Here is a 27,902-nt window from a genome sequence, read left to right as displayed (position 1 = left end):
TTGATTAACCGGTTGAGTCACACCATCCAAGGCTGTAATTATTTTTATAACATGATTGCAATCAGGCAGGTACTATCAACCTGTCAATTAGCCAAACTTTTATTTCCTAATCAATCAATATGGCATAGGAAAGGAAACCTCACAGAGTTCCGACTGATGGATAAGACACATTTCTATGGAAGCCAGAAGTGGCACTTTGCACAGAAAACAGAGGAGAGAGAAAAGCATCCGCAATTCAGAGGAAAAAAAGACTGAGATCACACAAAGAAAAAATATAGATATATATCAGTATATACTTCTGCCCTACGGTAAAGGTATAAGGCATAAGCAGTGAATGTCCAAACAACCCGGAGCGTCAAGCAGCTGAGATGGAAGCATTGCCTAAAACAGTGGTCCTCCAACTCCCCTGCATCAGACTCACCTTGAGAGTGAGTCTGCATCAGACTCACCACCCCCAGAGTTTCTGACTCAGCAGGTCCGGGTGGGACCTGATTCTGCATTACACACGGGTTCCCAGGCCTGGGAATAACAGCCATTGCTGAAGCCCCGGCAAAGAGGACGCAAAAGCGGTGGGTGGAGAAGACCCAAGAGATGAAGTGGCCTAGTCTTAAGAGTCTATTTCTCTTTGGGCCCCCCTACCGGCCAGGACATCCTTGGGTGATTACGCCCCAGTGCCGGGCAGGCAGACGCCGTTGCTTCTCCCCAGCGGTGGTGAGGCGCCCCCTCCCGACCATCCATCCAGCCGGGACCGCACACAAGCGCTGTCTACCGAGGTGGGCGGGGCTATCCCTGTGGAGCCTCCCTCCGCCTCCTCGGAGGAGTTAGGCGGTTAGCACCGCGGGATGCAAGTCCCCACCCCCCTGGGGCGGGCCCAGAGCCCCACCTGGCTGTGATTGGTCAGCGCCCCCTGTGCGCGGTGACGTTTACTCGTGTGGGACGTTTCCAGGAGGAGCGCGGGAACTGAGACGTGTAGGTCTGGTGGGTTGTAAAGGTTCAGAAAAGACTGTTCTGCTGCCCGGTGCTACTTGGAAGACCCCGGGCTCCTTCCCCACGACCTTCCCGTTCTAGCCGCCTGCTACCTCGTTGGGCCTTTCTGCCTCCCGGGTGCTAGGTGAGCATCCGAGTGGGACCTCTGGTAGGTGTGTGTGTGTGTGTGTGTGTGTGTGTGTGTGTGTGTGTGTGTGTGTTGTGGGAGGGGGTTACCTTGTGCTCGTGGCATGGAGAGAGGACAGGGGCGAGAGAAATATCCTCTCAGTTTCTCTAAGGCTCTAGGGACCTCCCCTCGTCCCCACCACCCACTTTCTGAAAAGCTTTTAGGATCAGTAATCGGATGTCTCTGGGCCTTGCGACCCTAGGAAATTAGGCATTGATTCATTCTCCCAACTATTTTAAGTGCCTGCTATGAGTTAAGAACTGTGCTAAGCGCTGGGACAACATATTTAATTATGTTCCCGGTACTTAGAAGTGACAGGCACAGAGAGGATGCGTGATTCATATCCGAGCTGAAATGAGCATAGCCACTGAGGAGAGAACCTCCTACCCGGAAGACAAATAATTTTTGCATGGTGATAGGTGTTCAATTCCAGATACAAGGGGCCACCTTTTTGGGAAAATGATACCTGATCTAAGGTGTGAAGGAAGAGGCAAAAAATTGAAAATCAACCTTTATGAATTCTCTAGCCACTGCCAATCAGCCTCTTCAACCCCAGTTATGTAGATATGTAGTTACCTATTCTTGCAAATAAATGAAAAGCACACAGATTGGTTCTTCTTTTCTTAACAGGCCCCAGGTTTCAGAGAAGATGACAGAGGAACTGGATCTCATGGGACAGGACTCTGATGGGGGTAGTGAGGAGGTGGTCCTAACTCCTGCAGAGCTCATTGAAAGGCTGGAGCAAGTAAGTTTCCCAAATAGAATCCCCTTGCCCCAATCTTGGCCTTCTTTTTTCCAGTCCAACTGTGGAAATGTCAGGAATCAGAAAAGGGAGAGATGGAATTCAAGGCTTACTTCAAGAGAAGAGGGATCTTACCTATTCAGTAATAAAAAAGTAGGGGGGCAGCCTCTAGAGACCTCATCATTCAAACACAGAATCTTCCAGTGAGGCCAGTAACAGCCAGCTTTGGGTATATATCTACCAGAACAGTTCACAGAGCAAGGATTTGCAAGTTGGAATTTGCACAGACTACAGAACTGTTTTGGTGACTTTTAAGTTTTATGCCTTAGTCCCTTGAACATTTGCTGGTTCCTTGTGGAATGCCTGGGTTAGCAAGAAAGTACTGAAACATCTTTTTTTAAGGAGAAAACTGGTTTAGATGAGGGGGGGCCCCAAAAAAACCTGGAATTATATTCTGGAGGGAGGGCTCCTTGTAGTACAGGCTTCCCCCTCAAGTGAGTGTTCTAGGAACCCATCTGTATCAGTGCACCAACTAGTGATGTTGTGAGAGGCTGCGTTTGGCTTCAGTGAAATTTTTTTTAAAGATTTTTTCAGTGCGTTTGCCTCCTTCATTATGGGTGATTTATGAGCACACCTGTCCATGCTGCACTGGGTGTTAAGCCGTTTTTGACCAAAAACGGTATGACCCCCATACCCCACCCTTTTTATTCACTTGATCTCCTCCTGAGTGATTTGTTTGTTTCCTGGATGAAAAAAGTCCTCTAAGGCCTAACATTTTTGCCAATATGGAAGAGATAAAACAAACAAAAAAACAACAGAAGCACTAAAAGGAGTCTTGATAGGTGTATTGCACCAAAGGGAGAGTACTTTGAAGGTTACTAAAGTTTAAATAGATAAGAATAAATAGACAATTTCTATAAATAAATTCTGGGGTTTGGGGGGTTTCCCTTCATACTTTCTTTTTTTTTTTTAGCTGTTCTCTATATTTTCAGTGCTTACCTAAAATCATTTCTAAGCTCCCTCTCCTTTTAGTCATACTAGCTGGAGTATTTCCTGTGTGCCAGTAACTGTTATTTACAATTACTGTCTTCCAAGGCTGTAGCAGTTAGGAGCTTAGACTATCTGTATTTAAACCCTTCCATCCCACTAGTCTGTTTTGTGACCCTTAGGCAAGTTATAAAGCTTGTCTCCAGCACTTCCTTAACTGTACAACGGAGTTAATAATACTGGCTACCTCAGAGAGTTGTGAGGATTAAATGTAGCAGTACACACGTACAGTGCTCAGCATTATTATCTGACACCTGATAAGTACTCACTGAATGTTAGCTGTGAGTAGTAGTAATTCTTAAAACAACTCAATTAGGCAGATGTTATTGTTATCTCCATTGTACAGATCGGGAAACTGAAGCTTAGAGATGTAAAGTAACTTGCCCAAGGTCACACAGTGGCAGCAGAGCCAGGATGGAGCCAGATCTCTTTTTTACTTCAAAATGCATGCTTTTAATTCACTACACCCGCTGCACCCTTTCTGTATGTGTCCCTCTCAACAACTCATTTATGTGTGTTACTTTAGTGTTCTTCATTCTTTCCTCCCGTACATGCCATCCTGAGAGACAAAGGCAAAGGACCCATAATTTAAAAAGTATGTCTTAGATGTTAATCCTAACTTTATAGTGGTGATTCTTTTTTTAAAAAAATTTTATGTATTGATTTTAGACAAATAATAGGAATAAAGAGAGAGAGACATCAATTTGGTGCTCCACTTATCTAAGTATTCACTGGTTGATTCTTGTATATGTCCTGACTGGGGATCAAACACACAACCTTGGCATATCAGGATGACGTTCTAACCGACTGAGCTACCCATCCAGGGCAATAGCAGTGATTCTTAATTTGTTTTTATATCACAGATCTTTTTGAAAATCTGGTGAAAACTCTAGCCCTTCTTCCCAAAATAATACATGTATATACTCACGTAGAATTTTGCATATAATTTCAGAAGGTTAACGGACATCCTGAAATCTGCCCACCTGGTTTGTGGACCCCAGTTTAAGAGCTACTGCTTTATTAGGAGAGGATTCATTAATCAAAAATCAAAAGGCACAAAGCATAATGGAAAAAACTGATATTCTGTTTTTACACTTTGATGAGAGTAAAAAGACAAGCCACCAAACTGGGAGAAAATATTTGCAACATATATAAATGACAAAAGATTAGTATCCACAATACATAAATAAACTTTACAAATTGACCGGTAGAAAACTGAAGTCTTAACAGGCCTCTCCTAGAAGCAGAAACCAGGATGCCAAACAATTACATAAAAATGTGTTCAACCTTTTCAGTAAACAAGAAAATGAAAATTTAAACCCCAATGAAATATCACTCATACCCATCAGATTGACAGAAATGAAAAAAGTGGGCTTTATAAAGTATTGGGAATGATCTAGAGCAGTTTGCACACTTACACACAAATTGCACAAATACAAGGGCTGGCCTTGTATTTGCCACCTGTGCCCTAGAGAAACATTTGTGTGTTACTCTAGGACACAGGCACAAAATGTTCATAGAATTGATCCAGATATCTTTCACCATAAGAATAGATGGCGTGTATGCACAAGAAGAAAAAAAACAACAAAATGAATAAAAGATAGCTCGTGCAACAGCATGGATAACTGTTAGGAGCATTGTGTAGAACAACAAAAAATAAGTTGCTGAAGAAACTATTTATATAAAATTCAAACACTTGCAAAACTATTGTTGAAGGAAGTGCTTGCCAATTTGGATGGTGTGGCCTGCCCTGGTGTGCTACAGATGCTGTGATGCAGGGTGATGTTGACCCTTCGCCCCTGGGGCACAGAGCCCCCAGGCTGGTTACCTCTGTGTGTCATCAGGGGCTCCTTGGAAGGCAGCCTGAGGACAGTTGTGTCTGACAGCACAGCCTCAGCTTGGCAGTGGGTAAGCAAGAGTTACACCTCATGCCTGATGTTCTCTTGCAATGCCCCCGAGTGCAGCCAAGGGGTTTGTCTGCCCCCTGGATGGCGGTTGCAGTTGGCAGACTCTGGCTGCAGAACGTGGCCTAAGGAGCAACCTGACAAGGACCACCGATAAACACAGCTGCAGGAGTATACCTAGGTGATTCTTGAATGTCTGTAAAAAAAAATGACTTAAAAGGTATTACCTACAGTGCAGAGTTTCTGATTTTAATGATTGCATTAGTTTGCTAAGACTGCATATCAAACTACCATAGACTGGGGGCTTAAAGAACTGATTTATTTTCTCATCTCTGGAGGCTGGAAGTCTAAAATCAAGGTGCTGGCACGGTTGGTTTCTTCTCAGGCCTGTCTCCTGGACATGTAGACAGTTGCCTGCTCCCTGTGTCTTCACAGTCTTGCCTCTGTGTGTCCATGTTCAGATTTACCCCTATTAAAAGGACACCAGCCGTATTGGGTCCGGGTCCACCTAAAAGACCTCATTTTAACTTAATCACCTCTTTAAAGACCCAGCCTCCAAACACAGTCACCATTCTAAGGTGCTGGGAGTTAGGACTTCGACATTTGAGTGCGGGGCAGAGGGAGACACAGCTTAGTCCATAACATGTTGAACAGCTTGTCTTTGAAATGTTTGATCAGGAACAAGATGTAGCCACTTTAAACAAAGAACCTGATTTTTTTTTAAATCAATTAAACATAAATTCCTCAACACACTTTGAAAATATTTTGTTTTATACTAATGTTTTCTCCTGTTTTATATTTCATTAAATTTCATACTGCACTGTAAATAAGAACTCTGCCCCCTGCAATCTACTCCATTTTACCCCAGCTCACCATACAAGGGCTGTCATTTTCTTTAAATGCTGTGTCATGCGAAGGTTGGAAAGTACTATGTAGAGATAGAAACAAGTGTAGTGAAACTGTGCAGAATATTAAACACTAAATTCAGGCTAATGATTACCACTGAGGAGGGAAAAACAGAGACTTTTAAAATAATGGTAATATTTGTTAAGGAAGTTACATGTACACAGATATTTGTATCACTGTTCTTCATGTTTATTTGTATGTTATTTTTGTAGGTATTAATATTTAATAAAATCAGTTAAAAAGAAAAACTGCTTTATAAGTTCTCTGTGACAGTTTGCTCTTTGCTCATTCATTATGCTTCTTGAAAATACAGATTTTCTTTCTGGTTAACTTCTGCAACACTAATAAAAGAAGCTTGAGCACCTGAAAAAATTTGTGACAGTAGCAATACCTAGTATTTAATAATGTGTTGTGACGGTGATATTTGGAGAAGCAGAGACTCAAGGAAGTCAGAAGGAATAAATTGAGCCTAATTGGCATATAATTCTGAGCTATGCTAAAACTAAATGTCCTGTAATTGAAAGATTGGTATACCTTTCCTCAGTCACTTGTGGCTATTTCAGTTTTATAAGCCTTGGTAATATCTGAAATGTATGAAGCATCTGGCCTTGAGTTGCAAATTAGAGATTTAAAACTCTTGTTTCAAAACTCTTTAATAGATGAATATCCACTTCTTTATACTTTTGCACAGTTAGTAAATAATCTGTTTTCTCACCAACAAGATGAGGATAACTCTATTCATTTCTTCTCAGATATTATAATGATGAGTGAAAAAGTATTTGTAAAATGCCCTGAGCTTCAGAAATGGAGAGATTTATGTGGTGTTACGTCATCTCCCCAGATAGGAAGTTGCCGGTGCCCCCTGGTGGGGAGTAATAGCAGATGAAGGAAATGTGTTGATGTTACTTAGTGAAAGGTACTATTTGAACGCCAGGTGGTGTTCCTCTCAGCAACAGCTATACTGACATTTTTGAAATGCACAGTGATTTTTTTGTAATGTTGGTTAAATATAAGGTTGTAAACACAATCAATTTTCTATGAAAAGAAATGGGAAGGCTGTTATTAAATAGCTTGCCTTCAACACATTTCCAGTATTTCTGACCCGTAGACAGTTGTCCTACTAGTCAGAAATACTGGAAATGGCTGTCATTTTCAGGGCCTATGAGGTGCGTGCTGACTTATAGGGTTGTTCTGCTACATTGTGAGTGGTGTGCGTGTGTGTGTAAAATTTTTTTGCATTATTTTTTAGGCTTGGATGAATGAAAAGTTTGCCCCTGACCTGCTGGAAAGCAAGCCTGAAATTGTAGAATGTGTCATGGAACAGTTAGATCACATGGTAAGAGTTGCTTATCCCAGGGGCACCAAGGAAGAGAGCATTAAAAGGGTTTGTCACTGTAGTGAGAGGTCTGTTGGCAAATCTCTTTTGTTTGGCTCAGCTTAGTTTTTTTTAAATAGTGAGTTAGTTACCTACATATGCTGAGCATGAGAGTCCCTGGGAATATCAGGATATCGTCTTCCCATGGAGAGTCTAAACATCTGTCACCTCCCACCCCGCATGTTCATGTGACGACAGCTGACCTAAGCGAGGTTGGGGCCTCCCCTTCCAGTGTGTTCTCTGTTCCCCATAGTCCCTAACTGCTCACCCTTCCGTGTATCTTACCCACCTAGCCCCAGTTTGTGGCCCTGGTTTTAGATGAGCTTCGCTCAAGTCATTATCAGCCTCAGAGTAGCTTTAAAACATGGATGTTTTACAGTTTTTCAACCGGTGTTTTAACACTGCTTCTAAGACGCTGTAGACATTTCTTCTGTCTGCTGGTTGTCTCCTTCACCACTGGTCGGAGCTCCTGTAGGCCCTTCTTGACCAGTCACTTCAGATTCTATTCAAACAGTCATTTTCTAGAAGTGCTGTCACCTTGTTTTATTGCACTTTGTTGCATTTCACAGTGCACTTTGTGGGGTTTTTTTTACAAATTGAAGGCAAGATCTTTCCACCAGCAAAAAGACTGTAACTCACTTTATTGTGGTGTCTGAAACAAAGCCCACAATATATGCGAGGTATGCCTGTAAATGAGTATTGTTTGAACTTTATGTGATGAGACTGTAGTCATATATTATTTGTGTGACTAAGGAATTAAAATGAGAACTCTTATGAGTGTTTTCTTCTCCTTTGACCTAAATGTAGCACGTGAGTCCTCAGCGTTGCCAGCGGTGGCGGTCCTTGTGGGCTGCTTGCAGGTTAAACAAAGAAGGTTCTTTGTCTCTGCATATCAGGTTTTTTATACACTTTATCGTCCCTTTCAACAGGAAGAAAATCTCAGGAGAGCAAAGAAGGGGGACCTGAAGGTCAGTGTCCATCGGATGGAGATGGAGAGGATCCGCTATGTCCTCAGCAGCTACTTGCGGTGTCGGCTCATGAAGGTTTGATGGAAGTGAAGGGCATATCTGTAGATATACAAATTGTTTCCTGTTTAATCTACATAATGTTGCCTGTAGGGTATTGGTCAGTCACACATCTGTATATACACAACAGCTGGTGGTTAAACCAGCTGAATTTCTGTGGCTTTTACTAGAGATAGAAGTGATAAAGATACCTGTAGGCATTAAGGCAGTGCAGTGTATAATGTAGACTGATCATTTCGGGAAGAAGTTAGGCTGAGGCCTGGGAGAGTCCACGCCCTGAAGATGCTGCTGAGGCCCAAAATCTGGGGAGCTAAAGAGTAAGGAGGGCAAGAGATTATTCTGGAGAAGCATAGGTGGAACATGGCACACTCTTGGGGACAGATGTGTTTTTTAATCTATTTATTTACTGTGAATGGTGCCCCCTGGTGTTAAAGCATGGCAGTGCTGACTTAACATTGAACTATAGCTCCAACTTATAAAAACGAAATTGAAAAACATACTTATTTTGTACAATACCTATTTTAACCCTGGAAAGTTCTTACTTCCTTTAACTTTCTACTCATTAGCTCTGGTTGTTCCCTTAGTTATTACAAAATAAATACATTCTCCTACGTGAGAATGCTTTAGATCTCTAAAGACAGCTCACGAGTCTTATTGGTCTCTTTCAGACAAAGTCCTAGTTTGCTGATAGCCATCCTTATTGCACCACCTCAGCTGAACACACTGTTCCAGTTGCAGTTTGGTCACGTCTGTTAAAGCTGGAGGGTCACTTTCTGTATTCTGGTCATTAGAGTGGTAGTGATGTTGCCAAGTATTACATTGGCACATTCGACGGGCACATCACACGAAGCTCATTCTGTGCTCATCGTTCACTTGAGCCTCATCTGAAATGTTTCAGTCACCGTTACCCCATCCCGTCACCATCCAGTATTTGTATGACTGAATTTTTGACACCTAAGTGTAGGGCTTGATGCTTATTCCTCTTCAGGTTTATTTTATTAAATTTGGCCAACTCTCTGGTTTCTGGATCCTGATCTTGTCACCTAATATATTAGTCATCTCTTAACACTTTATGTAATCAGCAAGTTTGACACATGTGTCATCAAGGGTCTTCTCTGATGCCTTAACGGGACTGGGCCATTGATAGAACATTTCACCAAAGGCTTCCCTGTAGACCGACGTCTCTCTGTTGAGTCCGTAGTCTTCGTTTAACTGTCCATGAGTCTCCCACTCTGCACTGTCACCCTGCCCCAGTTTACAGCTTGTCCCCAAAGGTGTCATAGAGGCATTATCATGTCCTGAAAATGCTGAGATGCACAGTGTGCCTCTTCACTCCACCCTCAGCCACCAGGCCGCTTGCTTTTCTGGATAAAACCTCTTCGTGTTTACTACTTACTTTTCTTTGAATTCACAAACCGTCTTTTAAATTGTCTGTTCTAATATGCCACATGTCAATGTTAAGGACACTCTCTGTATCTGAAGATTCTCCACCTGCTGTGTTTTTGAAAATTGGGAAGTTTGCCTATCTCTGATCTTTCATACTTCTTGTGAACTAATTCCTCTGAGATTAGGAAACTGTGTATTTTTAATAAGTGATAAAGTAGTAGTAGCAATTTACATGTAATAGGAGAAAGTGCTTTGTCTATTTAAACCCCATATAAATGTTAGTTTAATTTATCCTGGAACATAATTGATCCAAGCTAAAAGTCTTAACACCCCTTTAAATAAAATAATTGCTCCTTAATCTTGGCCTTTGGCTGTTCCTGACCATCGTCGTTTCCTTGGTTAGAAGGAGCATTTCCTTGACAGAAGTAACCAGAACATCATTTCTTTCAAACAGCAGACTGATCCCTCCCAGGTTCCTAGCCACACATCTTTTATCTTTTTTTCCTGGCAGTTCTTAGCATTTTTTATAAGGCTCACCTCACTGTGGGCTTTATCCTTGCTGTTTATATTCTGGTAAGTGTCACTCTTCTGTCCGCTTCTGTATTCTGTCTGCAGCTTTCCAGCTTTGGGGTGTGTTTCATCTCATAGAATAATACCCTGTACAATTACACAAATATGTTAAGTAACATCCCCTTCTCTTCCCCTTAAATATCATTTACAGCTGTATTCAGATTATCTTTTTTTCTTATCCTCACCCGAGGACATGCTTATTGATTTTAGAGAGAGGGAGGCAGAGAAACACTGATGTGAGAGAGAAACACTGATCAGTTGCCTCTCCCACACACCCTGACTGGGCACCTAACCCGCAATCTAGGCATGTGCCCTGACTTGGAATCGAACCTACAACCTTTGGGTTTGTAGGACGACACTCCAACCAACTGAGCCAGACTGGCCAGGGCTTCAGACCATCTTTTATAGAAGCATGTCATTCTTTTTAGAGCCATTATCTTTCCTCTGAATTGTTTGAAATCTGTTTTCTTGAAGTCCAGAGTATAGGTCTTATTATTAAAAACAGTCTTGACCACAAAGACTTGCCACTGTTAAAGTCAATTTCTATGCTAATCTCCCTCTATTTCAGAAAAGTAGTATGTCTGACACTTAAATCTTGACAGCTGTTTTCATGATGGTTTTTTTAAATTTATCCTCATAGATAGAGAAGTTTTTCCCCCATGTCCTTGAAAAGGAGAAAACACGTCGTGAGGAGGAGCCTTCTATCCTTTCTCCAGCAGAGCTTGTCTTTGCCAAAGAGTGAGTAAGCGGGGAGTGTGGGACCTGCCTTTCTGTCCCTGGCTGGTGGGCGTGAGTTTTGCTGGTTGTATCCACGAAGCCGATCTCAGAGCCATTGTTGTCTGTCTGATAGTTCTGGTGGCTTCCACCAGCCAGCTTGTCACAGTGATTTTAATTTGTGTATTTCAGGTACATGGCTAACACAGAGACCTATCTAAAGAATGTTGCCTTGAAGCACATGCCTCCGAATTTACAGAAAGTAGACCTCTTGAGGTCAGGTAAGAACATCTCTTTTCAGTCACCTTGAGTATCACATTCCAAGTACCTCCAGATGCTTTAGAATAAGATCTTTCCCTTTACTCTCTTTCTCTCAAACATGGGAAAAAAGTGTGTAGATAGACAGGAAAGACAAGAGAAGAAGAGTTGAGTTAAAAACAAAAGATCATTTAGAGCAGGTGTAAGGGTAGCCAAGCGTTCTTCAGGTTAGGCTGACGTTCTCGTGACTGGTGTTACACATGTGGGCTCATTCTCGCCTGCAGTCATGTGTTCCTTCTGGCGGGCGTCTGCAGGGCACTGGGCTCCTCTGAGCACTGCGGGTGCAAGGTCTCTGCGCTCAGAGAGCTAGCAGTCTTGTCCTCACGATGCCAGACTGTGGCAGGGACTGTCTAGCTACCAAGGAGGATTTAGAGGAAGCTAAGGAAACCTTCGGTGATTCCTCGTTACCCATAGTAAAGGCTCCTCCTCTTCTCGTGTTGAGGGATTTCTCACTGTGGAATGGGAGAGCAGGACTGAGTGGGGGGCGGGGAGAGGCAGCTGGGGAAGTAGAGCATGGCCGACCCTTCCGCCTCTCCCTGTCCTCACAGAGTGCCCCTAAAATTCTGCTGAGCTGAGGGGAGGGGCTCACAGTAGCGCTCCTACCCTTGGATCAACTAACTGGGGACCCCTAGCATTTACGTTAAAGTTCATATCTCTCTGTCTTTCACAGCTTGCCATATCTGAGCAGGACCTTTGTCAGGCATAACTGCCAAGCCAAATCCAATAATGCTCCAGGGACTGGAGACCACATTGTTCACAAACTAAGCTTAGTGTGCTGAAGCCAGAAGTTCAAGTACAGCTGAGCCATGGAAGTTTATCTCCTACCCTACCCATTCTGGGGCCACACTGACCCCTGTAGCAGGTGGAGAGCTAGAACAGGGTGGGTGGGGACCTGGCTCACCAGATGTCTCCGCCAGCCCAGGGTGCGATAACCAGTACCACATGCCGGGGAGCTCGCACGGCAGACACTGGTTTTCCCCAGGTCCGGAGGCCAGAGGCCACGATCAAGGTGCTGACAGCGCTGTTTCCTCCAAGCCCTCTGTTCCTGGCTGGCGGATGGTGACTCTCTTTCTGCCTCTTCACATGGCCACCCCTCTGTGCACACATACCCCAGTGCCTTCCTCTTCTTGTAATGACACCAGTCAGATTAGATTAGTCCTCACCCTACTGACCTCATTTTAACTTAATGACCTCTTTAAGCCCCTGTACCAAACATGTTCCCATGCTGACATAGTGGGGGATTCGGACTTCACCACGAGTTTGGTGGGGGACACGGTGCAGCCTGTAACACCAGGAGCAAGCCACGCCCATAACCAAACTGGTCATTTTGGTGAAACTGCCTGAGGGAAACAGAAGGCCCAGTTTGTATCCGGTTCAGCTACTTTTGTCTGTACCTTAGAAGAATGGGGATGGAGCAAGGAACACATGCCTACTCATTAACCGTTGCTGTCACAACCAGTTGGTTAAGGCGGCCAGGGGACTAGTGATGGGCGTACATCTGAATCCCTGGGGCCAGAGCTAAGCAGGGTTGTCCCGGAGCTTCTACTTGATGCTAGTGAACGCCTCCTAAAACACGTGTGGCTGTCCTGGATTCCTTACAAGGACTAGAGCCAGTGTCTTGGAATTGGAAGCTGGAGCGGGGTGGAGGGAGAAGGGAATAGCCTGCCCTTGTGAAACTGGAATCTTGCTGGGTTAGCCCAGGTGCGGTGAGTCCCCTCGGGCCTCTAGAGCACTAGAGACCCCGCTGGCAGGGTGGGGGAAGGCACGGTGAAGTCTAAGCTGGGGTTCCTGGAATCAGCCTCCGAGTGAGGTCAGCTGACCCTGATGTTGGAGTCTCCTTGGCAAGCCCAGAACCCTGGAGCAGGGAGCAGGACCCTCCTTAGACCTTTGGAGCCCCGTACCCTGAACTCCCTTCTATAAATGAGGGGACGGAGGGCAACATGAAATCTGAAGTGGGCTGTTAGAGCGGTTTATCCAGTAGGTTCTGGACCCTGCATGGGTGGAGTCTCCGGGTGCAAATGGAGCGCTAGGAAGCAAAGACCTTTCGAGGGCACGCACTTAGCTCGAAATGTTGGCTGGTAGTTGACGAGGAGGAGGGATGACAATAACGTCTTCACCTGAAACAAGCCAGTGAGGGGCCCCTTAGTGTAGCATTCAAGACTTACCACCATACGGTTGAGTCTTTCTAACATAGCAGGTCCTTGAATGACATTTCTTTCCGTGTCCTCTCATTATAACATTGACAAAGTGCTATGAGAACTCCATTCTTGTTTATATCAGCCTACAGTAAGACTGGTTTTGTTACACATTATTTCACTTAGTCACAGACCCTACTGACGACATTAAGTGACAACCTACTGTACTCTCTCCTCTCACTCCTTTATATAGAAATATTTTCTAGCCAGATGTATACACTCTGCCCTCCCAGAAGGTCATGCACATTTCTGCCGTGGCCCTTGCCATTACCCACCTGGCTCATGCGCCCTCTTTAAACCCTGCTCTGTCCTCCAAAGTGCAGGTCGGCTCCTTTCTCCCCTCCCCACAGTGTTGAGGGAATGGGCCCCTCGTGTGAGGCTTCCTCAAATGCTGCTATTACCGCCTTGTCCAGGACCATGTGTTCTGCTTGCTTGTGTCCTCCACCAGGCGTAGAGAACTCCCTGCACATCTGAAATACCATCATTTGTTCAGTGACAGTGCTCTGCCAAAGCATGGGTGGGAAGTATGCAGCTGTTTCTAGAAGGAGCCAGATCTCTCCTCAGACCATCCTACTCCAAAATGCTTTTACATCACGGGTCCCTCAGCGGTCGATACAATTAATCCCAGCAGCTTTTCCCATACTGATTTTGTTAGCTAAGCATTTTGTGATCCTATTATTGTTTTTTGGCAGTTCCCAAACCGGATCTAGATTCATACGTGTTTCTGAGAGTGAAAGAGCGACAAGAAAACATTCTGGTAGAACCAGAAACAGATGAGCAGAGGTGAGTGACGCGTGGTTTTGACAGTGGGAAGTACTTCTCCCGGTAGAGAACCCACTATGCTCTCCATGTGTGTTTTTTTTCCTCTTTTTTTCAGGGACTATGTGATTGACTTGGAAGAAGGCTCACAGCACTTGATCCGGTATAAAACCATTGCGCCTCTAGTTGCTTCTGGAGCTGTACAGCTAATTTAAAACCGAAAAATAAACAAACAATGAAGACATGGAGCCTTAGAATATTTAGAAACTTCGTATACCGCTTCGTGCCTAAGGACAGTAGACTTCTCAGCAGCACGGTGGGTCGCCTGGGCACTAGGAGGCGCTCGGGGCGGGCTCCTGACTCCCCGTGCGTCCTGGCTCTCTGCTGTTGCAGCTGGAATCAGCAGATGGGGCCATCGCTCTGTTCAGCCCGCACGGCGGGCAAGTGTGCGACTTTCCTGGGTGCACCTTTTCCCATATGTTTTTTTTTTTTTGGACTAAGGAAAGGGAGGCAAAGATAATTCATAAAAAGGCATCACTGCCTGTAATTGGGGGACAGTGGTTAGCACTGACCTGGTAATGGCCGGGGAGTTCACGTCACCATCTTGGTAGAAAGAGTGTAAGTAGATTAAAGAAAACAGCCGTGGCCTTCTCTGATCTGTCTCTAAATTGTATAAACTTTTCGGAACCTCTAATGTTGGGCTTGAAACTAATCTCTGTCATGCTTCACTGAGAATCAAAACTAAACCAGTAAATCATTATCAAGTTTCGGTTTGTGGCAGAAGGAGCCTCAAGACAGGTCTCAGCTTGTGGTCCCACACATTACGTTCTCCCTGCTGCTGACCCGCATGCAGCCTTTTCTGAATCTCGGGCAGCTTCGCCGAGCCACCTCCCGGCCATCTGCTCACCCTTGGCCAAGGCTCTGTCGACAGAGGGACATTGATATCCGGTACTGTGACCTCAGAAGCGACTTTTCTTTTTTAAGCTCTTTACTTTCTCAAGGGAAATGGATGAAATTAAACCAATGAGTGGAGACGATCACCCTGAAGGAGGAATGATACCCGAAGAGGGAATGTGAGCAGTGAATGAATCATCTTTCCTTGCAAAATGATGAAAAGCAGCCTGCATTCCCGTCTTCCTGAAAAGGCAGGAATTTTTATATGTGTGATATAGGCTATTGGAGTAATTGATGTAATATTTGCTATGATTTTCAAGAGAAGTCTTTAAGTGAAAGCAAGGAAAATTTTATGAATAAAAGCATTCTATATTTCATGTAGTAGCTTCTTTTTTTCTAGACTGCTTTTACCTTCCCTAGCCATTCATTTAACAAATGTGTATTGAGCATTTAGTGTGACAGGGACAGTTCAGGGCACTGAGGCTCCAGCCCAGAATCAGACAGGAACTGTCCCTGCTCACGTGGTGATAAATGCCATGCAGAGAATTAGAACAGAGTGACTCCCTGGAGAGTTTGACTGAATTGGGTGGTCTGAGAGGTTCTCACTGAATTCAGTGTAATAGGCCAAGATCTGAATAACGAAAAAGGTGCCAGACACACAGAGATCAAAAGAAAGTCCACTCTGGTCAGAGAAGGCGGCATGTGCAAAGGCCCTGAAGTGGAAACGCACTCTGTCTGCAGACTGTGGCTAGAATGCAGTGTGCAATGTGGAGGATGGTGGCTAGAATGCAGGCTAAGGCCTGAGAGGCAGGCTGGGCCCAGAGCTCTTCAGGTTTGTTAGCAGAGATCCCATTTGGTCCTCAGAGCAGTCCTAAGGAGTAGGTTGGTGGTGTGTAGTAGGTGGGAAACAAGGTATGTTCAGTGATAAGTCCGAGACTAGAACCTGAGTCTTCTCCCTCCTGGGCATGAGTATGCACACCCACTCACCACTGCCTCCATTGTGCTAAGCGGCAAGGAAGAACATGGGCTATTTTGCTGTTACAAGCACATCCTAAGCCTTCATATGCATTCCAGTTGCCCGAAGATCTTGTTCAGATGCAGATTCTGAATCAGGAGTTCTGGGGTGAGGCCCAGGGTTCTGAGGAGGTCCCAGGCTGTGCAGTTGCTGCTGACCCAGGGACCACACTCCCGGTGGCAGGACTCTTGAGTTTTTATGTCTCTGGTTCCTGTCTTGCGGAAGCCGGGACTCAGAGTTGTTTAGGGTTTCCACGAGAGCCACAGAGTAAATTGCTCCATTTCCTAGTCATTGCTTCAAAGGAAGACTGGTTTTAAAATAAAGGGGAAGTTGAGCCTCAAAACCAGGTAGAAAGGGAAATGATGTCTTAATGTGACGTTCACTGACTGTAACTTTTTTAGTTTGTGGTGTTTTGCTTCATTGTTAAAAACTCGACACCGGAAGCATGGCAGAACATCTCCTTCAAATAATCATACTTTATTATCCTAAGCTTGTCACCAGCAAGGTTGCTATTCCCTAGAAGCGCTTGCAGGCCCCTGTCTGGGTTTTCTCAGCCACAGCGGCCCTGTGTCGGCTGAGACCGAGCAGGGGAGCCCAGCCGTGCTTACCCTGTGCCTGGGTCCCGCAGGCAGAAGGCTGCAGTGCCGTCTTCACATGTGTCAGACTCCCTTCTGGGATTTATATGAAGTTGACCATGAAGCCTTTGGAGTGGACTGTTAAGCAAGTACATTATTTTTCAGTTCTTCATGTAATGTTTTTTAAAGTAATTTATCATGGGAGGCTAAAAATCCCAAACATTTGGAATTCTTCAAATTGATTTTTTACGTTATTTATTTATGTTTAGAGAGGGGAGGAGAGAAGGAGAAAGCGGGGAGAGAGAAACATCGATGTTCCAGAGGAATATCGATTGGTTGCCTCTCGCACATCCCCAACTGGGAGTCTGCCCACAACCCAGGCCTGTGCCCTGACCAGGAATCAAGGCCAACGCTCAATCCACTGAGCCTTGAGCAACCATCACCACCATCCATCTTTGTAACTCTTCTCATCTTGTGAATCTGAAATTCTACACCTACTGACCAATAACCCCCCCTGACCCCCTCCCCACAGCCCCTGGAGACCACCCTTCTTTCTGTTTCTATGATTTTGATGACTCCAAATACCTCATACAAGTGGAATTGTGTAGTATTTCTCTTTGTGACTGGTTTATTTCCCTTAGCATATGTCCTTAAGGTCCATCCATGTTGTAGCATCTGTCAGAATTTCCCTCCTTTTTAAGGCCGAATAATATTCCGTGGTGCGCACAGTATGCCACATTCTGTGGCTCCTGTCATCTGTCAGTGGTGGTGGGTTGCTCCCACCTTTGTCCTATTGTGGATAATGGCGCTATAAATGTGTGTATACAAATACCTTTTCAAAACTGTTTTCAATTTTTTGGCATATATATACCTGGAAGTGGAATCGCCAGATCCTATGGTAATCCTCGTTTTAATTCTTTGAGGAACTGCCTTACTGGTTTCCACAGGAACTGCCATTTTACATTTCCACCAACAGCGGCACACAGGTTCCAGTTTCTCTACATCATGGCCTTGTTCTGTATTGTTCTGGGGTGTAAGATGTTATGTCATTGTAGTTTTGATTTGCATTTCCCTGATGATTCGTGATTTTTTAAAGACTTATTTATTTTAGAGAGAGAGCAAGGGAGGGACAAAGAGAAGGAAAAACATTGATGTGTGAGAAATACATTGATTGGCTGCCTCTCACACACCCCCAACTGGGGTCCTGGCCCATAACCCAGGCATGTGCGCTGACTGGGAATCGAACCAGCGACCTTTCAGTTTGCAGGTCCGTGCTTAATCTACCGAGCCACACCAGCCAGGGCTGATTAGTAATTTTGAGCATCTCTTCATGTGTGTGTTGGCTCTTCCTATAACTTCTTTGGAGAAATATCTATTCAAGTCCTTTGCCCATTTTTTTAAAGATTTTCTTAATTTGTTTTTAGAAAGGGAGAAAAACATCAATGTGTGCTTGTCTCTTATATGCCCCATATTGGGGACCTGGCCCACAACCCAGGCATATGCCCTGACTGGGAATTGAACTGGTGACCCTTTAGTTCACAGGCTAGCACTCAATCCACTGAGCCACACCAGCCAGCTTTTGCCCATTATTTAATTGGGTTTTCTGTTCTTGAGTTTTAGAAGTTTTCTATATATTCTGGTCATTAACCCCTTATCAGGTAAATGATTTTCAAATATTTTCTCCCATTCTATGGGTTGTCTTTTTACTCTGTGGATAGTGTTTTTCAATGCATAAAATTTAAAATTTTCATAACAGTTTGTCAATTTTTTTTGTCGCCTTTGTCTTTGGTGTCACAGTCAAGAAATCATTACCAAATCTAATGTTGCAAGGCTTTTGTGGTATGTTTTCTTCTAAGAATTTTATGATTTTGGGTCTTAAATTTAGGTTTTTGATACATTTTGAGTAAATTTTTGTAGATTGTGTCAGGTAAGTGTACAACTTCATTCTTCTGCATGTGACTACCCAGTTTTCCTAGCACCATTTGTTGAAAAGACTGTTCTTTTACCCATTAAATGGTCTTGGCCACCTTTGTCAAAAATTATTCGACCATATATGTGAGAGTTTATTTCTGAGTTCTCTATTCTGTCTCATTGATCTGTATGTCTGTCTGCATCACTTTATCACTATTCTGATTATTGCCATTTTGTATTAAATTTTGAAGTCAGGCAATGGGAGTCCTCAGTTTTGTTCTTTTTCAAGATGGTTTTGGTTATTCAGGGTCCCTTGAAATTCCATATGATGAGATTTTTTTTTTCTATTTCTGAAAAAAGGTCATTGGGATGGATTTTGATTGCATTGAATCTATAAATTGTTTTAGGTGGTATCGAGATTTTAACAACTTTAAATCTTTTGTTCCATAAACACGGGGTGTGTTTTATTTATTTAGGGTTTTTTAATGTCTTTCAGCAGTGTTTCATAGTTCTCACTGTGCAAGTCTTTTACCTCCTTAGCTAAATTAATTCCTAAGTATTCTTTTCAATGCTATTATAAATGAAACTTCGTAATTTTCTTTTTCAGATTGTTCATGTATAGCGATACTGTATAGTGACCTTTCTTTTCACCTTGCAGTACCCCCTTGAACATTTCTTGCAGGGCAGGTCTAGTGGTCATGAACTCCTCAATTTTTATTTGTCTGGAAAAGTCTTAATTCCTCACTTTTAATGGACAGTTTTGCTGGATATAGAATTCTTGATTGATAGTTTTTTTTCTTTTAGCAGTTTGCATATATCAACCTGCTGTCTCGTGACCTCCAAACTTTCCGATGAGAAATCTGATAATCTTATTGAGGATCCCTGGCATATAATGATTCCTATCTTCTTTCTTTCAACACTGTTTTTTGAAAGTGTAAATATAATATGTGATTATAATAGGTCTCTGAATTCATCTCACTTGGAGTTTGTTGAGCTTCTTGGACCTTTGTCTTTCATCAAATTAACAATGTTTTTAGCCATTATTTCTTTAAATACTTTTGTTGCCCCTTTCTGTCTCTTTTCTCCTTCCGGGACTCCCATGATGCATATTTTGGTCCTCTTGATAGCTATGTCCCACAAGTCCCTAATGCTCTGTTCACTTTTCTTCAATCTTTTTCCTTTCAGTTACTCAGCCTTGATAACTTCCATTGCTCTATCTTCAGATTCATTGAATCTAGCTTCTGCCTGCTTAAATAGGCCTCTGAATTCCTCTAGTGAATTTTTTTCATTTTTAGTTATTAAAATTTTCACCTCCAGGATTTCTTGTTGGGTTTTTTCTTTAGGTTTTATGTGTCTTTATTGATATTTTCATTTTTGTCCACCATCATTTCTTGACTTTCTCCACATCTTCCTTTACTTCTTTGAGTATTTTTAAGATACTTGTTTTAAAGTCTTTGTCTCGTATATCTACCATCAGGTCTTTCTTAAGGACAGATTTTGCTGATTTTTTTCTTTTGAAAGGGTTGCACTTTCCTGTCTGTATGCCTTGTGCTCCTGTGTTAAACACTGGTCATTTGAATCTAATAATATAGTGACTCTGGACATCCAATTCTGCCCCACTCTTCAGGGTTTGCTGTTTTTGATATTGTTTTTGTTTCTTTGATTGTTGTAGGCTCAGAGCCAAGGTCAACCTTAGATATAAACTTAATGTCTTCTTAGGCCTTTCCTGAGCCTTTCCCAGAGCACATGCATCACATTCTAATTTTATCTGTATGCAGTTGTCTTTTAATGTCCTAGTCTTCAAGTCTGACTCCTGAATGGGGAAAAGGCCAAAAATAAAGGTGAGAGAAATAGGCACCAGCTCCTCAAATCCCTTGAGTCCCTTCAACCAGAGGGGAAGGGACTCACAATGGCAGGAGGCACAACTGCAATGGTGGCCCACCTCTGTGTCTTCATCTCTGTGATTAGAAGCAGTGGTCAGAACACAGACCCTCAATATTTGGAGGGCAGGTTTCCTTTTGCCCACCCTGGCTCCCACAGGCTGTGTGCAAGCTGTTCCAGGGACACCTGCCATATGGCAGGCGGTGGAGAATGTGTAGCTGCTGCTGTGCTGCAAGCTGAAATGGACCAGAATTAGCTGCGGTTTAGCATTCAGATCTTCCCCTGGAAGCTGCAAGCCCCCAACAGACTCCAGAGTTCCAAAATAGTCATTTCAGACAGGTTCTGCCAGTGCACTCGCATGGGTGGAGAGACAGACGCCTGGTGCTTGCTACTCTACCACCTTCCCATCATCCTTAAAAGTTGATTTTTAAAAATTATTTTAATATTGTTCATAAAAATTGATTTTTAATGCATTTAATCAACTAACTCTGAAAGTGTTCTCAACTTGTAAAAAAAAACTTTCTTGAAAAGCAAAATCAGTACTCTTTACTTATTTAACAGACTTCATTTCAAATAACTTAGCTGTTTCCAAAAAATCAAATAGCCCTTCCATGGCTGAAAAACAACTACTGCAGATATTCAAAGGAATGTACTATAAATTCTGAAGGCAATAACAGTAATGTCTGATGTTTACAGGTATTTACTGTGAATCAGACTCTTCTGCACTTCAAGTAAACTTATAAATCTTCACTAGAACCCTGCGTAAGGAAAAACTATGGACTTGGAGTGAGTGAAAAAGATTACTGGGTCATCCTCTCAATGGGACGCTTGATCCTTGTAGGGTATGTGCTCATGCCTTTGAACGGGCTATTTTACAACTGCAGAGGTAGAAGTTTATTTATAGAAAACCGGTAACAGGATATTTCCTCACTGTTGTTGCTATGTAAATTATTGCTGTCCATAGGAATGCAAATGAACTTTGTCCTGTAGAGAATAATAAAATCACATCCTCACTTGAACCTCTTTCTAACATTTTCCTGGTTCTCTCATGAAATAGTAACTTAAATAAAATTTTTGGCACACCTTCATTTTTGCATGAGAGTCAGCATTTCCAACTATATAAGTGTTTATAAATAAACATTAATCTTTATACATTTATAAGGTAGGTAATATTGGTATTCTCATTTTATAGAGGAGAAAACAGACTAAGGTACTCAAGGGCACACAACTTACTAGGGAAGAGGAGATGGGATTCACACTCCAGCGAGACCAGAGCTTCAGAGTTCCTCCTCTTGATTACCTTGAAGTATTCTGCAAGTGAATAATACCACAAAAGGAAAGATGTTCCAAATGTGTTTTGTGCAAGGAAAGCTTCAGAGTAAGGTTCAGTCTCTTAAAGACTCCTTAGAGGAAGTAACCACTACCATTCACATTACTTCTGAGAAAGTGGCATTTTTCTGAACATAGCAGTATTTTCTGCTTTAAGCAGATCGTGTTCTGCATACCACAGTGCTTATGGATGTTACCTAACCTGTTCATACAAGGAAAACCATTCAAAATAGATCCAGCTCACAGTTACTTATGTCTCCCTTCTTGTCCAGTTCTATTAGGTTCTGTGAGAAGAAGAACAAAAATAAAACTACTTCTGCCCCCAAGAAATTTACAAAATCCTAAGTAGATTCCCTAAGTGTAAATCTAAAAATAGGAGATTGTTTGGCTCAGAAAAAAAAATTGTCTTTTAACAGTCAGGACTAAGAAGTTTGAAAGGAAATTATTTTCTTGGGTTCAAAATGCTGTAGCTGAAAGTTTTAAGCCTCTTTTTAAAACATTTTATTTATTTACTTTTAGAGGAGACAGGAAGGAGAAAGAGTGAGAGAGAAACATCAATGTGTGGTTGACTCTCATGTGTCCCCTACTGGGGACCTGGCCTGCAAGCAAGGTATGTGCCCTGACTGGGAATCGAACCAGCGACCCTTTGCTTCACAGGCCCACGCTCAATCCACTGAGCTACACCAGCCAGGGCTAAAGTTTTAAGCCTCTTAAATGGGGTCCTCCGTGGGACCCAAGTTGTTCCAGCTCAAATGTAAAGTTTTAAAACTTCAAATTGGTGCTCCTAGTATCTCTGAACCTATAATTTTCTTCAAATATAATTCTGACCTTTCAATTGCCTCCCTTAAAAATTTTTGGTGGCCACCCATTACCTACAGAAAAGGCAAGGAGTAAAGGAAATTGATATTCATTAAGCATCCGTGTCCTAGATGGTGGACAGATTGCTCTCCACAAATTACCTTTTTAATCCTCATAACCCCATGAGGTAAGCACCAGCCTCACCATTTACGCCAGCTTCCCGGTCAAACTGACCTTTTTTCTCTTTTTCTAAGTGGCTTCTCATCTCCTTTTTATAGTTACAGTTCTATTATTTTTTCCTTATTAAAATCCCACCAAAATTATTTGGGGAGTGAAGTAAGGCGTACATAATTTCACATTTGTAACACTGGGCCAAACTAGGTGATTTGGGCATGCCTGCAATCTAGCTTCCAAAATAGATTATAAAAGTAACAATGAAAAATGTCTTAGGTCTTATCTAACTTCATTTGTTAGCAAACACAGATGTGTCCTGCTCACTCAGCTATGTTCGCAGGTGTGGGGCCTCCCTCAATTTTTATAATAGGTCATCAACTTTGCCATTTTGTATCTAAAGTTTTCTAATCTCCAATCAACAACATCACATGTCCACACTCTAGTGAACTCAGTCCTGAATAGGCTTCTCACAACAGCATGTCAACAATTTCGTAAATGAAAACCAGAGAAACTAAAGTGTATTGCCAGTCCATTTCTTGTCTCCCCAAGTTTTATTTCTGTATCAAACTCAATCCCAGAGAGCAGTATCCCTGGACAGATATATTAGCTCTTTGCTTTTAGCAAAAACGACAGCCATGTGAATGACATCTCCATGTCTTCCAAAAATTACAGTTGGAAATTATCAATTGCATTACCTATTGTTTTCTTTATGAGGATCCACGTAATAAACTTTTCTCAGAATTTAGTGCAAGTAAAAGTTTGTCTTTTCAAACTTCTGTGATTCATTTTATCAGAGGAATCCTATTGGTTCCCCTGTTCAGCTCCTACAAGGGAGCGCAGAGCCAAGTACAATGCTCACTGCCTCACCCCAGCTTCCTGTCACATTGCCCTGGGGCTTTCCTCAATTAGTCTCTGATCTCCTTTTTACACCTACAAATTTACTATTTTACTTTGACTTAATTTAAAAGGCTTCCCCAAATTTTGGAAAGAGTTTTCTAAAGGCATAATTTGGGCACAGGTAATCTGGAGTTCCTAGTTTTTCAATCATGTAGGGGAGTGAGCCATTTCACAAAATACAAATCCCTAAGGGAGGCACATAAGCAAAAATGGTAGACAAGGCAAGGGTTGTAGCGTCTTATCACTCTAGCATTTAAGAAAGAGTAAATGAGTCAAGTAAATCACCATGAAAGGTGCTATTCTGGTATAACTCCCTTCAGTCTGGTAAACGACCAGAAGGTCAGACTATGTGGTATGTGCTGTGAGTTCAGAGGAAGAAAGCTCTGACTTGAAGCAGCGTATTGTCTAATGAGGGAGACCAACAAGAACATAAGGCACAGAATAATGCTTTTCTAATAGTAGGATCAGCCATAGGATTTTATTATGAAAGAATCTAGGAAGAACTACAAAGATGAAGAAATCGCAAAAGCTTCCAGGTAGGGGTGGTGCCCGAGCCAAGACTGAAAACACCAGGGGAGTGAGCCAGTCCAAAGGAGGGACGAGGGGGTGGCTATTTGTGGCAGAGATGCCATGTGCAAAGGCACAGAAGCTATAGGGCACATACAGCATTCTGGGTACCCCAAGGAGTTGGGGTGGCAACATCATAGGATCAGAGTTGGGGTCTGAGAGGAGAGCCACCTCCTGTCTTTTACAAACCTTCTAGAGAAGTCACAAGACTTACCTGCAGGTGTGTTCTTCCAGTCTGTGCTGTGTCGTATGGCTTTCCCGTTGTGAGAAGTAGCCAGTTGAATACATAGCCAATTTTCTTTATGGTTTGTGCTTCTTATGTGTTACTTTAGGAGTTTTTCTCATCCCAATAAATGTTTGCCAATATTTTCTTCCAAAACTTTAAAGTTTTGTTTTTCATGCTCAGGTATGTAAGCCACCTAAAATTAATTTGGGGATATGGTGTAATGTGGGAATTGAAACTTCTTCCTATGTGGCTAGACCACTGCCCCAGTATCATTTATCAAATAGTCCATTCTTTCCCTCATTAGTCTATTAATTTGTTCTGGTTCTAAAATCACACTGTTCTCATTGCAATATCTTTTACTTTTAACTTTGTTTAAATTACTAAAATATATGTCATCATGAATAGTTTGGAAAGAAAAGCTGAAGAAAATAATTAAAATCACCTAAAATCTCACCATTCTAAAATAACTGCCCATAAAGTATTGGTGCGTATGCTTCCTTTTTGATGCTACAGTTAAATGACTCTGCAAAATGATAAAATGTATAGAAAACAGGCCTAATGAGAAAAGGAATTCTTTAGCTTAAATAGGGGAGCACAGAAAAAGTAAAAAATGTCCTTAAGAATAAAAAATTTTTAGAGTAATGCTAAATAATAGTTCATTTTTTAAAAAGGCCTAGCAAGAATACAACTGCTTCTGTCAAAAATACAAAAAATTGTATTCTGTCAAGAATACAGTTGCTTCGTGTTCTCTGCGCATGAGGCAAGCCTCTGGACCACCCAGGAGACCAAGAAGAGCGAATGAGCTATGGACAGACTGTTCATATCCCCTCCCCAGATTCATGTGTTGAAACCCTAACCCCCACATTGAGAGTATTTGGAGGCAAGGTCTTGGGAGGTAATTAGATTTAGCTGAAGTCGTGAGAGTAAGACCTCAATAATATGATTAGTGCCCTCTTCTTCAAGAAGGGAAAGTGACCAAAGCCATCTCCCCTCTGTGTGAGGACACAGCAAGAGGGCAGACATGTGCAGCCAGGAAGAGCGCTCTCACCAGAGCCCCTTGTGCTGGCATCCTGACCTCGGACTTCCAGCCTCCGGGACTGTGAGAAATGAATCAGTGTCTGTTTTTAAGTCTCCCAGTCGATGGTATTTTGTGAAAGTGTCTGAACTAAGACGACACTCAAGGGATGCTTGGAACTTCCATCCCTGGGAGACTCTGGCATAGGCGTGGCCCCGCCCTCTATCAAAGACAAGCTGGGCCTCCCTTACTGCTTGTCATTAATGGCCAACCAAGATGCCTTAGACTCCAGTGACCTTTAAGGTGAAGCTGCCTAGTTTTGGTGAATTAGCCATGACAGTCAGCAGTCTGGATACAATGGTCAGTGAGGAGACCATCAGTTCATAGTTGGTCATTGGAGACACACTAGATCTGATAACTCGATTTGTTCCTGCTTTTTAAGGAATAAATTAGTTTTGTGGGATAAAGAATGCAGGAGGAAATGGATAGGAAATTATTTAATTGAAAGGAAGAAGGAAGAAATTAAGTATTTTTTAATGAATGAATGTTAAAAGACCAAAATTTCCTAATATTATGATTAGTAAGAGGAAAGCAATGGAAAAGAAACTGGAAATTTCACAAAAATCAAGCTGCTTTCCTAAAGCAGAAATCAGCACTCTCCAGAACATGTAGAGAGAACAAAAGTCAGAAAGGTTACAAGTTACAAAAAAGGCCAAACCTAGAACATTTAAAAATTGTATTTATTTATTTTCAGAGAGAGGGGAAGAGAGGGAGAAAGAGAGGTAGAGAAACACCAATGTGCAAGAGATACATAGATCAGTTGCCTCTTGCACACCCACAGTGGGGACCTGGCCAACAACCCAGGCATGTGCCCTGACTGGGAATCAAGCCAGCTACCTTTCTGTTAGCAGGCTGGCCCTCAGTCCACTGAACCACACCAGCCAGGGCCAAACCTAGAACTTTTTATGAAGGGGAAAGAGACCTATATCATATCATGAAGAAAAGGGTTTTGTTGTCTGGATGACAAAAAAACCCTGTTGTCACCCAGACAACAAAACCCTGGAATGGTCCTCCAAAGGAGATTATAGAAGCTATGGTCTTAGAAATGCCAAAAATGTAATAGACATTTTTCTGTCCTGAAAGGTTTAAACACTTGCTTTCCTCACACATGCAAAGGACTGAGCCAGAAAATCCCTTGAACTTCCAGTTTTCAATCTGCCTGAACCCAGCAGTCTTTTGCAGGTTAGGACACAGTCCCACACGTGCCTCTTTCAGAAAATGAACACCAGTTCCTCCCATTTGTGATGTGCTGTTTGTTTTTCAAAAGCATTGACAAGGAGCAGCATTCAATAAAATGATCCTGGAGTTTTGGAGTCAGAAAACTAGGCTCAAGTCCTGAATCTGCATTTTTATTAACTCTGGAACCTTGGATACATGATTTTCTGTAAAGTAGAGATAATAATACCAACATAACAGGCTTGTTGCAAGGAAAAAGTGAGATCAGGCATGCAGGGATTTGGGGAATTCTAAAATATTTTGCATATATAAATGGTTAATTCAGTTTGTCTTCAATACATCGATGTAGACAGAAGCCACTGTCCCACTGGAGGTGTGTCACAGCTTTTCCATAATCACCAGCAAGTGATTTGGCCAAGATTGGAGCCTATCACTTCTGTCTCAGAAAATCGGTTTTCTTTCCCTGACCTCCCACTGCTTGTCAAGCAGAAATATGTTCTGGCCTTGTACCCTTCACGTGGCACTTATACGCGCAATCCTGGCCCAACCACCCAGTTCCCAGCTGTGTTAAGTGGTAAGGTTGCTTAGTAGGTGCGAGATCTTTTCCAGCCCTAACTTTGGTTGAGCGTGTTCTGACTCAAGGTCTCTTTGTGGGTGAAAAGTTTCTAGAATCTTTGAGACTTTTGCATATGTGTGCACGCACCTATTTGTATTTCTGTGCTTAACAGACTTGGGAGGTTTAGGTGACAGGATGAATGCACACAATCCTCATAAAAGGTCTGAATAATTGCCTGAGAAATTGCTCTTTTGGTTTTACGTTAACTTTGATCACGGTACCAGGATCACACTGATCTAGATGCTTGGCCTTAGCCAATACAAATAGAGAAAAACATAACACTTACACAATGTAGGTCAACTGAAATTCTGGAGCTAACTGAAAGTATGAAGAACAAGAGAAAAAGAAGATCTAGGAAAATGCAATCCAGCTACTTTCTCTTCGCTCAAAGTAACTTCACACTGAAAATTACAGACAAGCAGATAATAGAGGAAAAACACAACTATAACAGACTGATACCAACAAAGCAAAATAGGGGTCTCGATAATATTATCAACACAGGGTTCAAGGCAAAAAGTATAAATAGGATAAAGTATAAATAGGTTTACCATCCATTGATATCAGATAAAATCACCAAGAAAATATCATAGCACTCAGCCTTCACACACCAAATAAGAGACCATCACAATAATATAAATCATAAACCGTTAGAGAATATACGAATTTGAGAAAAC

At 42.5% G+C, this 27,902-nt stretch overlaps 1 protein-coding gene across 2 annotated transcripts; it reads left to right on the top strand.

Moving 5' to 3' along the window:
- Window positions 1–958: 958 nt before the first annotated feature.
- GINS4 (GINS complex subunit 4) lies at window positions 959–15,345 on the top strand. 2 transcript variants are annotated; one of them, XM_037142520.2, is made up of 8 exons: window positions 959–1,111; window positions 1,784–1,898; window positions 7,002–7,088; window positions 8,057–8,170; window positions 10,749–10,846; window positions 11,015–11,103; window positions 14,028–14,118; window positions 14,213–15,345. In XM_037142520.2, the coding sequence occupies exons 2-8, from the start codon at window positions 1,803–1,805 to the stop codon at window positions 14,307–14,309; spliced, it is 672 nt and encodes a 223-aa protein (XP_036998415.2). In that variant the 5' UTR covers window positions 959–1,111; window positions 1,784–1,802; the 3' UTR covers window positions 14,310–15,345. The 2 variants fall into 2 exon arrangements, with proteins under 2 accessions (XP_036998415.2, XP_036998416.2); XM_037142521.2 differs by having other exon boundaries at window positions 959–1,135.
- Window positions 15,346–27,902: the final 12,557 nt, after the last annotated feature.

The sequence above is a fragment of the Artibeus jamaicensis genome, unplaced genomic scaffold, assembly GCF_021234435.1.
Source record: "Artibeus jamaicensis isolate MK-2021 breed Jamaican fruit bat unplaced genomic scaffold, CSHL_Jam_final scaffold_833, whole genome shotgun sequence".
NCBI classification, from domain to species: domain Eukaryota; kingdom Metazoa; phylum Chordata; class Mammalia; order Chiroptera; family Phyllostomidae; genus Artibeus; species Artibeus jamaicensis.
The sequence above is the reverse complement of the archived record's forward strand: the minus strand, read 5'-3'. Positions and strand labels throughout refer to the sequence as shown.